The sequence below is a fragment of the Leptonychotes weddellii genome, chromosome 4, assembly GCF_054177405.1.
Source record: "Leptonychotes weddellii isolate Sample4059 chromosome 4, ASM5417740v2, whole genome shotgun sequence".
Taxonomy (NCBI): Eukaryota; Metazoa; Chordata; class Mammalia; order Carnivora; family Phocidae; genus Leptonychotes; species Leptonychotes weddellii.
In genome coordinates, this window is record NC_138372.1 from 164,353,532 (window position 1) to 164,371,768 (window position 18,237).

General features: G+C 49.9%; 1 protein-coding gene across 1 annotated transcript in view; it reads right to left on the reverse strand.

The window, feature by feature from the left end:
* Positions 1-18,237, reverse strand: part of ZFAT (zinc finger and AT-hook domain containing) — a 180,864-nt gene that overhangs the window by 151,300 nt on the left and 11,327 nt on the right. Inside the window, exon 2 of the mRNA XM_081817145.1 lies at positions 415-591. Coding sequence (XP_081673271.1) covers positions 415-591 — 177 coding nt within the window. The remainder of the gene's footprint in view (positions 1-414; positions 592-18,237) is intronic.

Here is an 18,237-nt window from a genome sequence, read left to right on the forward strand (position 1 = left end):
GATAAGCTCGGGGAGGCTCAGAGAAGTCACGTCGTTTGCTTCAGGTAATGCAGCTCGCTGGTCCTAGGGCCGGGTTAAACCACACTCATCTGACAAGCTCACGCTTTCTGCACTGTGGGACGCTATCACCTCGTCTCATGCACTCCTTTCTTCCTCCATTCGTTCATTTCTCCTTCTACAGCCAGGCGCTGGAGAAGCACCCACAGAGGCCAGGTGCGGTGAATTCAAAAACACACTCTTATTTGAGCAGACCTACAACTGGACAAGTATTAACTGCGGGAAATGTGAATGTTCTGGGTTTCCGTGCCCACCAAACAGAGACCCAGCATCAAAGTACCTGCGAGCAAATCACCACTACCACCAATGGGCACACCCGTGGCCACGGCCCCTCACCCGGTACCCCAGGCCCCTTACCATCTCCGCTTTTGCTTGGGTTGGTAGGCTCAGGAGTGCTCAGAGGTCTGAGGGGAATGATGATTTCATCAACATTAACCCCTTCTTCTGTGTGCTTCTCAGAAACGTGGGACAGCAGCTCCGACTGGCTGGGTGAGAAAAGGTTACAACATTTGCACATGAAGATGGCCGTGTTTTCTGTAAGAAAAAAAAGCAAACGATGTTATTTCATCTTAACGAAAACAACAATTGCTTCCAATCGCCAAAAAAAATACTGAAGGCTGCCCTTTTGAGCCATGGCCAGTCTCCAACACACTGTGTCCCTCTCGTGGACACCTCCAGGCCAGGCAACTCACTTTTAACTTCAGGTGGCCCCAGCTGCCAGAAAATTCTTTCTTCAGAACTTCCAAAACCTCAGTCCTTCTGGATAGTGTCTATTTTGGGAAACCACCACCCCAAACCATTACCCAAATCTACCCAACAGCCCAGATTCCAGCATTGACATGGCAAGGTAAAATAAACAAGGAGGAAACTGCAAAACCAAAATCCAACCTTCAAATGAATGAACCTCGATGACAGCAATTAAGTGCTCTAGCTAGGCTCTCTCAAATTAGGTACAAGGGAAAATTGATCAAAACAGCATTTCTCAAGAGCCAAGACACCTTTTGCTGGCTGGCACAGGGACTAAAAACAAGAAGAATGGGAATCTGTTGATTTTTTTTAAGCCACCTAATTCCTATTTGAAAGCATTACCACCATTCACAAGTATTTACTAATAGTCCATTATTTTCATCCCATTATACTAGGCAGGAAGACGTAATGGGAAAAGGCTCCTTTCTGAGTCTAAGATAATTATAGGTACATAGAGGAATATTAAACTTAGGATCAAAAAACTAATTAAAAGCTAGATCTTTTTTTAACAGTGCAAAGAAGAACCGGAATGATGGAAAAGACAGTGGCTTTGAAGCCAGACGAACCCAGATTACATTCCCAACCCTGTCCCTAAATGCTGTAAAGTGGGGTGATCTTCGAGAACAGCAATAACCTCTCAGCTGCTGGAATGCACTAGGAGAAGCAGCGAACCTGCCTACTCAGCAGTGGGGACGCTGTGAACCACGGTCCTGACTCTGTCCAGCTCTCCACCTACCGTGTGCCCTCACCCACCTCACCCACGCCGCTGGACAGCTGAAAATCTACACCCACACTGCCTGCTTCCCCTCACCCTCATCGGCCTCAGGGGGACTCCTGGTGCTGCCTGGCAATCATACAAGGTCTCCGGGCCACCTGCTCTCTGTGGAGGCTGGACAGATACATGGCAATCCTAGATGATCTCTAGGCCATCTGCTCTCCGTTGACGGTGAACAATGTTTCGTACCGCTCCACTCCCACCCCCCATCCTCACACTGGGCTGCTGACCTATACCGCACAAAGCCGCCAGAAGACAGCTTCCGCGAGCTTCCACCACCACGCCTGCCCTGGCACCTGCGTCCCCCGCCACCCACCCAGCCTTGCCCCAGTTGGTATGAGGGTTGACACCAGCAATGGCACCGAAAGTGCATGTGGGGGGGGGGGGAATCTGTGGGAGCGGGCCACCCCAGTGCAGGCCACGTTTTTTTTTTTAAAGATTTTATTTATTTATTCATGAGAGGCAGAGAGAAACAGAGGGAGAAGCAGGCTCCCAAGGAGCAGGGAGCCCGACGCGGGACTCGATCCCAGGACCCTGGGATCATGACCTGAGCCGAAGGCAGACGCTTAACCATCTGAGCCACCCAGGTGCCCGCAGGCCACATTTTTATCACCGACATTGTTTAGTACCGGTGGCTCAGGGAGATGAAAAAACAAAAAAGCAGGCCAACATTTAAATGTTGTTACTGCTTTAAAATTCTCTAAAGAGGGGCGCCTGGGTGGCTCAGTCGTTAAGCATCTGCCTTTGGCTCAGGTCATGGTCCCGGGGTCCTGGGATCGAGCCCCACATCGGGCTCCCTGCTCAGCAGGAAGGCTGCTTCTCCCTCTCCCCCTGCTTGTGTTCCCTCTCTGGCTGTCTTTCTCTCTGTCAAATAAATAAAATCTTTAAAATAAATAAATAGGGCGCCTGGGTGGCTCAGTTGGTTAAGCGACTGCCTTCGGCTCAGGTCATGATCCTGGAGTCCCGGGATCGAGTCCCACATCGGGCTCCCCGCTCGGCAGGGAGTCTGCTTCTCCCTCTCCCACTCCCCGTTTGTTTTCCCTCTCTCGCTGTGTCTTTCTCTGTCAAATAAATAAATAAAATCTTTAAAAATAAATAAATAAATAAAATAAAATTCTCCAAAGACAACTCACCCCTAGAGCCTGCACCTGGGAGGACCGCACCCACAGCACACCCTGGAAGGCCACTGGATACGTGTGGCCTGTGGGCACTGAACCCCAACCCCTCCCACACAGTGACAGTGTTCCAGAAACTTCTGCTTCTTTCTCCAGACCACCAATTCTTCCTCTCTGCCACTGCTACATGCTTATTTTTCCCAGCTTAAAACAAAAATCTTTCTTGATCTCCCCTCCCCTGCTCTCCCCCACCCCATTTTTCTCCTCCTCTTTGAAGCAAGAGTCCCCTACCAGAAGAGGAGACCAGAAAGAAAGGCAGTGGGCCAACCTGACATTGCCACAGTGAGGACAGAACCCTGCAAGGCACCGAAGCTGCAGGAACAGATCTCCCTCTGGATCCAAAGGAAGGGTTCCTCCATGAACAAGCAGGTGGAGTAATGACCTAAGAGAATTCTTCCCTACCAAACAACACAGGAAACAGAAATTTAACAAAGCAGAACATTGCTTCATCAATGAAAATCTCTCAAGAATACTGTCAATCGATATTTTATTTTTTTCCAAGAAATGCTTTATTCCTAAAGAACCCAAAAGCCTTCCCATTCAAACAAGACTTCTTTTCTTTATACGAGGCCATGTTGTTTTCAACGTGCTTCCTTTCCTGCTGACCCTACCATGATCCTACGATTTAGGCAAAAAAGGGTCTGCAAAGCCCCTTCTACAGGCAAGGAAACTGACCCTGAGAGAGGAGAGCAGCTTGCCCGAGTCACGGTGGGCAGGAAGCAGAGAGCAGACTCTTTGCCACCTGCTTCTGACATGAGCTGAGTGTGGCCACACATCTTGAGTGGAGTTCCTTCAAGTTAGGCTAAAATACTCACCGTGGGCCAACAGCGTCTGAAATGACAATCATCCCCGAGAGCATAATCCCAGCATCATCCATCAATTTCTTTTGTGCTCATTCCAGCCGAGTAGTGAGCAGTGGCCACGGGCGGGCCCCCCGGAGGCCCCGGCACAGGGTCAGCTCCAGCATGCGGCCCGCCACAGAGGGGGACACGGACACACCAACTGCATCGTACGGTTTCTACGAAGCCGCTTCCCAACAGACCTCTACGTGGTACTGATTTTGGTGACGCTCTCAGGAGAAAGGGAATCCTATGACATTTAGCAGAGCAGAACTTTTGGGGACCACAGAGTATATAGTGAGGGGCTCAGTTGACAGGCACACCAGGCCCCATATGGAGACCAGATAAATAAAACGACTTCTGCATCTATGCAGGACAGAGTGTCGAGGCTACTATCAGTCAGTCTGCTACCCGACTGTTCCACACCACGGGACGGCCGGGGTGGCACCTGGCCCTGGCCCTGGCCCACGCGCTTCCCAAGGCCTGCAGCGCGTCTGCTCTGTTAGAGAGGTGGAGACTAGACCCGGAGCTTCCAGGGGCGGCCGGGGAGATAAGGACGCGTGACCCAGGAGGACCGTCACGTCACTGAGGGTGTGGACAGAGACGAGCCCGCGGGACCCAGGCGGCTGAGAAGCTGGCTTCCCCTCGGCCACGTGGCCAGAGAAGCACAGAGTCAGGGTGGAACACAGCTTTACCGGACCCAGGCCCTGGGTCTCCGTGGTGCCACATGGCCCTTCCCAGGAACGCAGCCCCGCAACCGCCAACAGGACCACGCAACTATGCCCCTGAGCTGCGCCAGTGGCTGGGCTCTGTTTTGCCACCAACCATACAGTCTTGTATTTTTTTTTCAGATTTTATTTTTAAGTAATCTCTACACCCAATGTGGGGTTCGAACTTACAACCCTGAGACCAAGAGTCACAGCGCTCTACTGACTGAGCCAGCCAGTCGCCCCGATGCAAGCTTGTATGTTTAAGAGCAGCTGGTTCTGGAAGCCCAGACAGAATACACAGTGTTCCCTCTGGAACATAATCTGTGACTGTCCCCCCGGCCTCCAACCGGGAGGGAAACCGTGCACTCTTTGGAGATGCTCATAAAGCAGGGTATAAACAGCAAAATGCCAAAACATGCAAAGAAAGCATCCAATCAGGCTGCATCCCCCAAAATATTAAGAATTGTTATTCCACCAAAATAACAACAAAGGAGCTCTTTTCATTTTTTATAGGAAACTAATACGGAAAAATGTATCTTATACCCTGAAATATAATCATAATTATGTTGTCAGCTAATTTTGATAAAGATGCTATAATTTGGATGCATTTTTAGGTCCAATTACTGTGTACTCACCCTCAACAAAAGGATTCAAAGAGAAAACCACATGTTCAGTACAAGGAAAATCACAGAAGTCTGGAGTTTGGGTGTTCCATTTCCATGAAATACCTGCCAGTTTTCAACCAGCTACTCTGTACTATTAAGAAATCTTAAAATAACTGCATAAACAAGTCCTCATTTCTGAACGCTGACTTGCAGACAGTCCTGGCCAGGAAGAGCCACATCCTGTCCGTGACCTCTGACTTGTACCTGTTTACCCCCGCCCTGCCTGGGGACCCAGGGATGAGCAAGCCTCTGACCCCACTGCCTGAAGGAGGTCATGAAGGAGCTCATAGGTCCGGGGAGGTTGGTCAGGCCCCTTTGCCGCTGGGGAGGGTCACTGGGGGCAAACAGATCCCACCCCCTCCCTGACCACAGGCAATACACGTGTCAGCTGAAGCTGGCCTGCTCCTGAGGGACACTGCCCCCAAAATCTCAGGTCCTTGAGTAAACAGGCAGAGAGCGTCACCTCAGCCTTGAGCGGAGGCCACATACTCCAGCCAGCTCACAGGACGGCCCAGCCCTGCACATAATGAAGGGCGGCCTTTCCCTTCCGCTGTTCTTTCTAAGTCCACCTCTTCTGGGAGGCCAAGGTGGGATGACAAGAGCAAGATAGGATTTGGGCATTCCGGGTCTCCTGTTCCTATAACAGAGCTTCTTCTTATGATTGTCATTATTTATGACAGAAGTTACAGTAGGAATACGTGCTCATTGTAAAACAGCTAAGTAATACAAAACCCCACAGAATAGAGACGGCTCCCTTATCATACCCTTCAGAACAAGGGCATCACTGAGCAGTTTGGTGTGCATCCTTCCAGACCTTTTGCCATGCATCCCAGGGAGACAGGGAGACAGAGAAACCTCGAGCGCGCCCACCCTTTCCCTCCCCTCAGGGGCCCTAGTGCCCTGGCCCCTCCACGCTCCCTCCACCTCCCCGGGATCCTGCTCCCAGCACTGAGCTCAGCACGAGAGCTGCCCCACAAGAGCCGAAGCCCGTGACCATGCTGCGGCCCACCCCCCAACCCTGCTGGCCTTTGCAGTGCCGGAAGCCAGGACTTCCACCTGACCCCGCGTTAACGAAACACCCTTCCCACTCCGCCTGGGCCGGCGTCAGAGGAGGCCCAGCGCAGGGTCAGGACTTTCTGTACCTCCTTACCACTGTGCACTCTAGGCTACCGGGGAGCAGGACGGAGGCACTCCCGGCCTTCCTAGTCAGGGCTGGTATCGCAGGGGTCCCGTGGGGAGCCTGAACCCCCATCCTGCCCAGTAGTACTGGGGAGCACCTTCTCCCGGGCATCCGCAGAGGCCGAGAAGGGAGCCTGGACTTCTACCCTCCCTGGCAGTGACAAGGCCGTACCCCACTTCTCCACCAGGGCAGTGTCAGAGGAGTCTGCTGAAACAGAAGATTTAAATAAGATCCAGACTCTCGTAACACCGAAGATGCCCAGGATTTGATCAAAAATCATTCCTCATAATTTTTCAAGAATCAGGAAAATCTCAAGTTGAATGACAAGGAACAGTCATGACACCCACACTAGATGATACAGATATCAGAATTATCTGACAAAGATTTTAAGGCAGCCATCACAAAAACAATTTAATGAGCAAGTATGAACAGGCTTGTAACAAATGCAAAAGCAGAATGTCTTCAGCAAAGTAAGGGAAAATATAAGGAAAAAACAAATGGAGATTTGAGAACAGAAAAATACAATCACAAAAACTCAACGGATGGGCTCAAAACAGAATGGAAAAGACAGAGGAAAGAATCAGTGACCTTGAGGATGGAACAAGAAAAAGCACACAATCTGAACAGCAGGGAAAACAGACTGGAAAAAAAAAAAACTGAACAGGGTCTCAGGGACGTGTGGGACTATGACAAAAGATCTAACGTGTGTGTGGTCAGTGTCCCAGGACGGGAGAAAGACAGCGGGGCTGGAAAAGCATTCAAAGAAATAATGGCTGAAAACTTCCCAAATCTGGCAAAAGACACAAACCCCCATATTCTAGAAGGTCAGCAAACCCCCAATACGATGAACCCAGAGAGAACTGTGCCAAGGCCCAATATCACCAAAAGTCTGAAAACTAGACCCAAAGAAAGCCGGGGACAAGCTGCTGTGGGAGAAGCCATTCGAGCCCAGAGGACCCCCATCAGACGCGATGAGGGCCACAAGGAAGTGGCGTGTTGTTCGAGAGGTGTAAGGAAGCAACTGCTCCCCTAGATCTCTACATCCAGCACAAACAGCCCAGAAATAAAGGGGGGACCTTGGCATTCCCAGAGCAAGGAAAACTAAAAAAAAACTTGTTGCCCAGCAGACTTAACCTCAAAGAACAGCTAAAGGAAGTTCTCTAAATAGAAAGGAAATGAAACAACAATGCATCTTGCGACAACAAAAGGGGAAAAAGTACAAAGGAAAATGTAAAACTATGGGTAAATACATCAGATTTTCCTTTTCCTTTTAGTTTTCTAAATTATTTTTGACAGTTGAAGCAAAAACAGTAAGTCTGCCCGATGTGTTTCTCAATGTCTGCGGAAGAAACGTTTACAATTGTGTCATAGACGGAGGCTAAAGGGGGTAGAAAGGGTAACATTTCTACTCCTCACTCAAACTGGCAAAACGTCCACAAACAGTTCTGCATCTTGACCACAGGGCGGCTACACGCCTCCACACACATGATAAAAATGGACTAGAACTAGGCACGCACGTCGTACGTACCAAATCGATCTCTTGCTTTGGATATTGTGCAATAGTTACATGAGATGTAACCACTGGGTTGAGACGATGAAAAAGTTCTGGAGATGCATGGTGCTGACGGCTGCCCAACACAGTAAATGTGCTTAATGCCACTAAAAAATGGTCAATATGGTAAATTTCATGGTATGTGTATTTTACAAAAACAAAAACAAATGTAACCACTGGAGTAAATCAGGTAAAGGGTACATGAGACCTCTCTATACTTCCTGTGAGTTAATTCAAATACAAAATTAAAACAAAACAAAACAAAACTGTGGCAAATAAAACATACCAATGGCTACCAGGGTGGATCCTCTGGAAAGGACACCGAATTTGAGAAGCAGCACGTATCCTGCTTGGTGAATCCACGACCCCATCCAATCCCAAACACCCTACGAGGAATGGAGGAACACAGGGCTCGGAAGGGTGGAGTGAGGCGGCTCCGCGGATAGCTACGGGTCGGTCGTGGTCCCTGTGCCCACCACCTCTGGGAGGCGGTGGGGTGATGAGGGCTCTGAAGGGCTGGCACCCCAAGTCTCTGTCAAGAACCTCCCACACCACATGCGCTCAATCACCTGCAGCCAGAGCCCCGCCCAGCCCAGCGCCATCCATCTTCCCCTAAGTAATGCTACTGCTGGGGACACAGTAGGCACTCAATAAATGTTAGATGAATTGAGTGACTACAAACATGCTGAAACATTTATCAATACCCACAAGAAGACAAAATGCTACATTACTAGACTATTGGATTACTCTATTTAAAAGCCTGAGTTTAAAAAACTCTCCTCCTTCCTCTCCTTGATCAGTATAAATCATCCTCCCTGCTTTGTAACTATCTTTTACTTGGATTGATTAACTTTAAAGAAAGAGAGTCCAACAGCCAAAAGCTCAGATCCCATTAAATTATCTATCTTATGAAAAGACTAGGGTGGCAAATTCTTTCAGAGTTCAATATTTTTGTTTTCTTGTTTTTCACTTGCCCTTAAGTTATTAAATTCATAAGAGCTGGCAGCTTCCCAATGGGAGTGGAAATATTTTAACAACATAAAGCCAGATTGTTGTCATATCCAATGTAATGAAAAAAGTCTCACTGTGCAGCTCAGTACAACTTAAAATACCTTTTTCTTTCATCTTCAGGAAAAGAGGCTTGGGTTAGGACAAAACATTATTTTCCATTTAGTTTATTGTACAGAGCCTTCAACCCGCTGTGGATATGCTATATACATCATCATCTCATCACAATTACTGAGAACTTGCTGTAACCAAAGCACAGGGAATTCGAAGGCGAATAAGTAGAAGAGCAGGAAGCTCCAATCAATTACACCCTCACCGTGAGCGGGCACCATGCCAGGCTCATGCTGGGCGCACTAGATCTTCACAGCAATCTAAGAAACAGGTTTTATTATTGTATTTCCTCATCTAAGACATCTATTTTAAGAGGCACTGATATTTTACATACCATTCAAAAAGATAAAAATGCTGCCAAATAAACTAAGACACACTGGTTTCTTATCACACAGATTGTAGGACACCTCCTGATTTTATTTTATTTTATTTATTTTTTTAAAAGATTTTATTTATTTATTTGAGACAGAGAATGAGATAGAGCATGAGAGGGTCAGAGGGAGAAGCAGACTCCCTGCCGAGCAGGGAGCCCGATGTGGGACTCGATCCCGGGACTCCAGGATCATGACCTGAGCCGAAGGCAGTCGCTTAACCAACTGAGCCACCCAGGCGCCCCGAACACCTCCTGATTTTAGAGACGCTATAGTGTGAGCCTCTGAATCAGTGAGGCTGGGTAAGGCTTCCAGATTCCCATGAAAGCGCAGCTCGGTCCCAGGGCTGGGGAGGGTGGGCGTGAACCCGGGAAAGCCTGACTCCCAACCCCTGGTCTTGTCCCGGAAGGCCCCACTTCCCCTCCCGGCACCCCCAACGCACACTGGGGCTGGGGGCCCCACTTTCAGGCTTACTTTAATGACAGCACTTGAAACCCTGCTTTCCAGAAAGAGAAGATAGACGTTTTCTGAGTACCAGGCACTTTTCACACCCCATCGCGTTTAATCCTGACAAGCAGGGCTGCGGCTAACGTATAAGATACCTCCTCAAGAAAGGGGGAAACGCACCCCTTCCTCAAGACACTAGCTCCCCCTGTCAGAAACTGGTCACAATATCCTGATTTTCTTGGAATAAGACACTTTACTACCACTTGCAGAGAACTGTCACATCTATGGAGTGAATGAGTCCCCTTAGATGTGGTGCCCTGGTGCAGTGTGCAACCTGCACAGCTGTACAAAGTGGCCCTGCTACGTAAGTCAGCCACAAAGATATCATCATCCCATGTTACAGATAAGGATGCCAAAACTGGTACAAGACGATCAAACTCAGGCCTACGTGGTTCCAAAGCCACCTGGTCGATGCACAAGAAACTTACAAATTGGGAAGAAACACAGACTGTACATGCATGCGTGTGGTTGTGTGTGTACACAGGAACATACCTACCACACGCCACAGGAGAGCACAGGGAAAACGCAGAAATCCCACGGCTGAGGCAACTGGGGAAGACTGCTCGGGGGAGGGACGGGGACCTGGCCCAGGAGGTGGTGGCACAGCTGGAGGCCAAAGGAAGCTTCCACAAAAAAGGAGCAGAGGTTGGCCAGCCAGTGGGGGCAGAACCCAACCCTTGAAATACCGTGAGAGTAAAGAGGGGGAGAACAAATTCAACAGGGGGGCACACTGGCACGCATCCGGGAGGTGGGCAGCCACCCTGGTCCCCCGAAAACCCACCACAGAAGCCTGCCGCACAAATCAAGTCTGCGGCTGAAATGGGTCCTGAGGGCTTCCAAGTGGGAACTCGAGAGAAAAGGTTTTCCATCTGGGTGACTGGGGCCTGCTGTTAGCCTGCAGGGGAAAGCCAGGGAGCCGAGGCTGAGGACACGGAGTGCAGGCTCCAGACTCCTTTCTTCACCATCCAGCCCCAACAGCAACAACCCAGCAACAGGGACTGGCTCTGGGCGGGCAGATTATGCAGGCCAGGTCTTTTTACTTCTCTGACTCAGAGTTCTTCAGATCTTCCACAGTCGTGATTACATGTGTAATCCAAGAAAGAAAGGAGATTTTTAACCGCCCCCCCCCCAAACTGATATTAGAAATAAAGAGAGAGTAAGGAACAAAATAAGGTCTCCCCTTGGGGAAGGAAGACATTGACCCCAGGCAGCCTGGGCCGAACACCGGCTGGAAGAAGAAGGGAGGCCACAGCTGCCAACATTGAGCAGGAGACACGAATTCTGGACACAGGACAAAACGTTTCCCATGTCTGATGGTGTTTTGGTGTTTCTCCCGGAGGTGATTAGACATCTGACTGGGGGGTCAAGGGTGGCTGGGGACATTATGCCTTATGCCTCTCTGCCATTCTCTAATGGAATGTTAGCTTGACAACTGAAAGTGCATAGTGTTCAGGGGCGCCTGGGTGGCTCAGTCGGTTAAGCGTCCAACTCAGGTCCTGATCTCAGGGCCATGGGATCCAGCCCCACATCGGGGTCTGTGCTCAGTGCTGAGTCTGCTTGAGATTCTCTCTCTCCCTCTGACTCTCCCCCGGGGCTCCCATGTACACTCGCTCTCTAAAATAAATAAATCAATAAAATCTTAAAAAAAAAAAAAAAAGACTGCACAGTATTCAGAAACTAAAAAAGAAGAAAGAAGGGGGGGTGGGAAGGAAATCGATTTAACCAGTAGAGCAAGATAGATTTAGATTGGGAATCGATAAGGAAAAGGCATTCTTGACACAAGAATGTGTCAAGTTATGCCCACCACAACGACATGCCTGGTGGGTGGGGACAGCCGAGGCTCGAGGTGCCAGATTCCAGAACTACAAATGGGTGGGCCAGGCGCACAGGGGGGCCGGGATCAGGGGAGGCCGGACAGGAAAAGGCACCGGAGCTCCCAGAGCTGGATGTTCTAGAGAATTCCCATGTGTCAGCCACGGGAAGGGGAGGCATCAAAACCTCATGGCCTCAAGTGACAGCCACCACCTCCCCTGCCCTCCCCAGCAGCAGAACAGTATGACACTGCCTCCTTCGCTCACACAGACCTTCACGTCTGTGATGGCACTTGATCCTCCCCGCTGACCGGAGAAGGAGCTAAGCGCCACCCAACCATCACCACCACCATCGTCATCCCCAGTTTATGGAGGAGAAAGCTAGGGCTCAAAGAAGTTAGCCAGCTGCCAAGGAGCCCAGCCAGATAAACCACAAAGTCAAAACTTGACCAAGACCTTGCAATGGGCCGCCCGCCTGGTGGCCAACACTGTGCTGGGACAGACGTGTTTACTTCCTGTGACAGGACATCAGGTCACTGCAAGGAACACAAGCCCGGGTCCCCAGCCCACAGCCCACATCACAGAGAGACCTTTCTAACGATTGATTACAACTAAGAAGACGAGCTACACCAAAAGGGGGACTTCGCTCTCTGTGTGTGTTAATAATTTACTACTGCAATTCATTCCAGGGAGCGGTAAGCTGGGAAATGAGAGCGCCAGACGCGGGTGCGACCCCCTCCCTGGGACCACACACGTAGTAAGATGCCCACTGCACGGCCTGGCAACAGGTCTAGAACGAGGGAACAGAGAACCACCACATACAGGACAAAGAGCTTTTTTTAGCAAAAAAACAAAAACAACAACAAAAAAAGGAAAACAAAAACAGGGGTTGCTACCAACAGGCAGGAAATGAGCAGGCGCCATACACGTGCTAGCAGCACCCTCTGGTGGTCGATCAGGGCACTGCAGCCTCCATTCCCGGGATGGAAGAAGTGGACCACAGTGAAAATGTGGCTAACATTTACTGATCCCTAATTCTGGCAGGCACCACAGTTTGCCCGTCACCCACTTAACCTTCACATTAATCCAGTGGGGGAGGGACTGCTATCCCCACTTTATTTTTTTTTTAATATTTTACTTATTTGAGAGAGAGAGAGAGAGCACACGAGCGCAAGAGCAGGGGGTGGGAGAAGCAGACTCCCAGCTGAGCAGGGAGCCCGATGCGGGGCTGGATCCCAGGACCCTGAGATCGTGACCTGAGCCGAAGGCAGACGTTTCACCGACTGAGCCACCCAGGCGCCCCGAAGCTATCCCCACTTTAGATGAGTAGGCTGAGCCCAGGGAGGAGACTGCCCAGTCATGCAGCATGGGGCGACAGCAGAAGCAGGGCACACACCCCCACACAGCCCAGGCCCGGTGCCCATCCTGAGTCACCACGTGACACTTACTGCTGCTTTTCAAGTGGAGAGAGGATCCGTCCTGGCAGCCCAGCCCTGGCCAGCCCAGCAGGTGAATCAGACCCAGCTCCAACCATGGACCCCGTCCTCGTCTCAAACAGCCACTTCCGGGCCAACTCTCAACCTGCATAAAAGTTATTTTCAGGTCTTACGGTGCTTTCCTACTTACAGCCGTATTTCTGTGTGAAAGAAATGATGCTGAGCCAAAGAAGCCTGACTCAGAGGACAGGCGCGCATCCATTCCCACCAAGTACAAAAGCGAAATGATACCTCTTGCACTGTCTGAGCCAGGATGGGGCTACCTACCCTTGGGCAGGGTGCTGGGTTCGAGGGCTTCTCAGGTGTGGCGGGGCTCTGTTTGGATCCACAAGGAATTCTGTCTGTGAACACCCGTGGAGCTGTTTCTCTATTCTATACACACTCTTCTACGTGTATGGTATATGTCAACTTAGAAAATGGAAACAGCAAATTTTAAAGGAAAAAAATGTAAGGAAAAAAAGTAGATTAATGACACATGAGGTGAGAGTGAGGGCAGCCATGAAGCCCAGACCTAGACGTGAACCCACCTCTGCCCAAGTAGCCGTGTCCCTGGCTCCTGTGGGTGCTCGGTCTCATGTGCTTGTTCCTCGGCTGCTATGGGGGGGTCATACAAGCCCAGCTCAGGGACCAACACCTCAAAGGCACAGTCCAACAAACGGTGGGAAGGGCATCAACCTGGGCCAGGAGTCAGGGCCTGGGGACACCAACCCCTAACTGCCTCCCACCTCCAATATGGCAGATTCTGTGTAAGTGTCTGAATCTCTATTGGTCCAAAACAGAAGTGGCCTTCAAATGGCTTAATGTGAAACCTGGTCTTCAAGCCTCACCCAGAGGTTAATGTGTAGAGAGACAGACAGAGCCTCCTGGGCCCAAGTAAGGGGGTGGAGACAGCCCCACCCAACACCCGCCTCCACTATGGCCTGCGGGCCCAACGTGCACCTGCCCTCCTGCCCCTCCCATCTCCAAGGTGCGCTCCCAGCTCCAAGGATCGGTGGGTGGAAGCTCCAATAAGTGCACACCCGAATTTGTGGTATTATCATGCATCTCATAAAATGCTGATGAACACACCAGCTTCTTTAACTCACAAACTTAACGTTTTTATTAAATGGGAGGGAGAAATCCCATGGGTGTTCCTTTGCTGAAACTGGATTAACAAAATAAAATGCGAAATGCTCAGGATCAGCTATAATTAACGCTGGGCCAACAGTTGCATTATAATTTTATGCGTACACATTTCTTCCATGTTGAAACTTGGCATAATTTTTTTAAGCTATTTTTAAGCACTCTCCGAGTGTGAGCCTCAGGAAACGGAGTATACTCGCATTTAACATAACCCTAAGTGAAGAGCTGGGCCCCTTCCTCGGGAAAGCACCACAAATTATGTGAACAGGAACCAGCCCCATCACCCACTTCTCTAGCTCTCCACCCCAGCAGATCTGTGCGAAGATCGGAGGATGTGGGGAGCCTCCTGTGCAAAGGACCGAGGTGGCTCCGGAACTCCCACAAAATGCCTCCAAGGTGACCGCATCTCTGGGATCATTTCCATGTTAAACACAAAGTCTGCGAAATCTTGCACCATTTTATAGGACATTTGAGGGAGACGGCAATGCCCACGGCCACCAGCACCAGGCCTCTGACTTCCCAGTGTTTGGTTTTTTTGTTGTGCTGCTTGATTTTGGTTCCTTTGTGTGTCTGACAAGCCTTTTATCTCACTTCTGAAGGGAAAGAAAGGTCTGCAGGTCCCAAACTCTGGGTTCAAACCCCGCCCACACCGCAGCTTCAGAGTGACTGGGGCAACCTTTCCCTTCCCAAACCTGCAGGCACTCAGGGAGAAGAGGAGACCATCAAAGCTGCCTGCTGACCTCATGAGGACAATATGGGGTGGGGGGAGGTGGTCATGGGGGAAACAGTGGGAAAAGGGCTTTGCAGAAAGCTAAACATGGCGTAAATGCAGAATAGAACAGACTCTCTGAAATCCAGGGCAGTCGGGCTGGTTGGCTAAAGCTACCGACCATGTGCTTGGTTGCTCCCCTCCTACCACTGGCCCTATCTGCTAAAGAAGCCAGTACGGGGCCTACATACATATACACACGTGTGCACGCACACAAATGCACCTGTGTGCATAACATGTACACGCAGGTACACATATTAGATGCATGACAGACACGCGCTATGCATGCATGTGCACACACGTGTTACACACATGTACACGTGTAACACAGATGCGCGCACACACATGCTTCCCTTAGGAAAAGAAAAGATGCAGGCGACTCAGAAGTTCTCTGAGGGATGGACAGAAACCATCCAGCATGAATGAAGACAACGAATAGAACCCAAGGCTCTGAGAAGAGAAAGCCACCACAAGGAAGGTGGGAAGAAGGTGGGCAAACAAAGGAAGGAAGGAGAAAGGCCAGAACTCACACTTCAGAGTCTGAGACAGGCTGGCACTTGGCGGGGGACGGGGGGATAGGGGGTGCCTGGGCAGCAGGAGCTGGGGATACAGATCCCATAAGAGGAGTGTGGGCCCAGCTGTGGAGAGACAACTTGGGGGGGATCCCTCAGCCTCCTCCCTCTCCAGCAGGAGCTCAGATTCTACCCAGTGTCTTCCCTGCTGCACCCCAAGCCCGCAGGGGAAGGAAGAGCCAGAGCCCCAGGGATCAGGAGATGCCGCCGGGTCACTGTAGCCATTGTTTAATGACCGGGACTGTTTTCTGATTAGACCTGTCCCGCCCTTGTTTCTTCACTCTGCTTCCCAGGTTATTTTAAAGATGAACGCAGTTTCTTCTAGCATCGCCCGAAGTGCGCTGCCTGGCACCCATAGTGAAGATGCCACCTGCCCGGTCCCCATTTCTGCAGCCTACTCACACCCCACCCCTGGTAACCCGGGCAAAAATAAAGCCCTTAGAAAGGCTGATTCTGGCTCACCCCTTCTCCTGCCTGGGGCAAGGCTTCAATTCAATGCACGTGTGATGCGTACTTGCCCATATAAAGCAGGGGTGCGAGGGGCCAGGAGGGGAGAGAAGCACAGAGCAGCATTTCCCGGGCTGTTCCTGCTCAAGGAGAAGCTCTGGAGGGACTGCCACTCAGCCACCAACGCTCGAGAGACCCCCTCCAAGCATCTCCTGTCCTACAGAAACAGCACTGGTGTGATTTCAAATTCTCTAGCAGCCATATTAAAACAAAAAGAAACAAGTAAAATCAATTTTAACAACATGTCTTCTGTAATCCAGGTTATCCAAAATATTACCATTTCACTTACAATCCATTTGTAAAAGATCCATGAGAAATTTCATTCTTTTTTTTTTCTTTTTGTACCAAGTCTTCGAAATCCGGTGTACGGTTTCCACTTACAGCATACCGAAGTCTGCACTAGACGCAAATCTAGTATTCACTTTGTTTCCAGAACCCCAGGCAACTTTTCCACTGCAGATGAGAGAAACATGGCATGCGGATTCCACTCCCCCACATCCAGCAGGACCGGAGAGGGTCCCCACCACCCCAACATCTTTGGGACCCACCGAGTTAGGAAAACCTACACAAGGAATTAGGAAATTTAGACCATGTCGACAAGAGTCCCTGTTCCACACTGTTATGGGAGAGGCAGAAGACAGAGGGATGTTTTCATTTATTACTGTCATGGGCTTAGAAGCCACCTGTCTGCTCCAGGCTCCTGAGGTCATAATCAAAAGAGACCAAATAAAATAAAAGCTTGGGCAGGAATGGAAGGCAGATATGGGAAACATGCAAATTCAACTTCAAATTGTAAATGTCTGCTCTACTTATTATGAAAGCCCGAGACAGGTCTCAGTGATAAAGTAGTCCGAACTTGAAAACTAATTCTAGGAGAAAGAACTGCCTTCTAATATCCAGATGTGTCGAAGTTTTTTTCTAATTCCAGAACAGAGCTTTAAATTAAGCAGGAAGAGCCGGGGGGGGAAAGAATTCTCCAAACCCCACCAGCCACCCACCCCAGCCTAACAGAATGATCTGGCCCACTCTTCCTAGTAACTAAGATGTGAAATAAGTATTAGGTATATTCTCCAAATGCCTGGGCTATTAGGGAAAGAAGTAATTTTTAACCGATGGTCATTAGCTTCATAATACAACATTTACTAAGTGCCTAATATATGTCACACATTATGCTGGGCACATTTAGAAATGAGTAAGATACAGACCCTCCCACTTTGTTCATGAAATAATTTAAAGTGACTGTGGTTTTATTTGTGGACTAATTTCATACTATGGCCTTGGAAAGGACAGAGAGGGGCCTAAATCCGGCCTCCTGGCCAGTGTCCAGACGGGACAGACAGCCCTATCAGACCCTCACCTTCAGTGTCTGAACAGCTACCATTTATGTTTACACAGCTGGGAACTTCAGAAGTCAGGCAACTGCCCTTTCTCCCTGCCCTGGCTCCAGCTAGTGCAGCCTCAGGGTGACCCTGGCAAGGCCAGCCCCTTGGCCTTATCTGAACAGGCTAACCAGGGGTCCCGGAGGTCTTCTCCCCTGCAAGCCTGGCAGCCCAGTCGTTCAGCCACACCTGGTGGGTCCCCAAGCTTGGCTAAGGCCAGGCCAGTCCTGGCGCCCGACAGGCCCCGTATCTCTTAAACCACCTGCCGCAGGTCTATACACACACATGTCCCCTAGGGGGCGATAAAGGGCAAAGGAGAACTCAGGCCTCCAGGAGCTAGTTGAGAGCCACAAGCTTGAAATTCTACGAAGTGGGTAGGGCTGGCAGGCGCCTGCAGTCTGGTTAGCAGACTTGTTTTAGATCGGGCACCTTTCTTCGAGTCTCAGCTCCAACCTCACTTTCTCAGACAGCCTTTTCTTAAACCCCTTCACTATAACTGAGTTATCGGTTACTCTGTCTTGCCCTCCCTGTATTCACTTTGGCAGCAATTACCACAACGTGTAATCGTGTATTTAATGGTGTGTTTGTTTAACCTCTGTCTCCCCTAATAGACTGTATGCTCTAAAAACATCAATTTCATTTCATTCAAGATACAGTTAAAAGCTTAAAAGGATCAATGCTGCAGGCTAATAAAGATATTTACCTATAAACAGATAAATGCTGCCGATTTCCTTTGTTGTGAGGACTAGAGCATTTCCAGAGTGCTCACTCCGAGGCCCTGAGGATGCTACCCAAGTCATCCCTCACTCTCGCTTCCTAGCAAAACAAGTCAAGACCTCCTGCTGGGGAGACACCCGATGAGCTCTGGGTGGGGGCCACTGGCC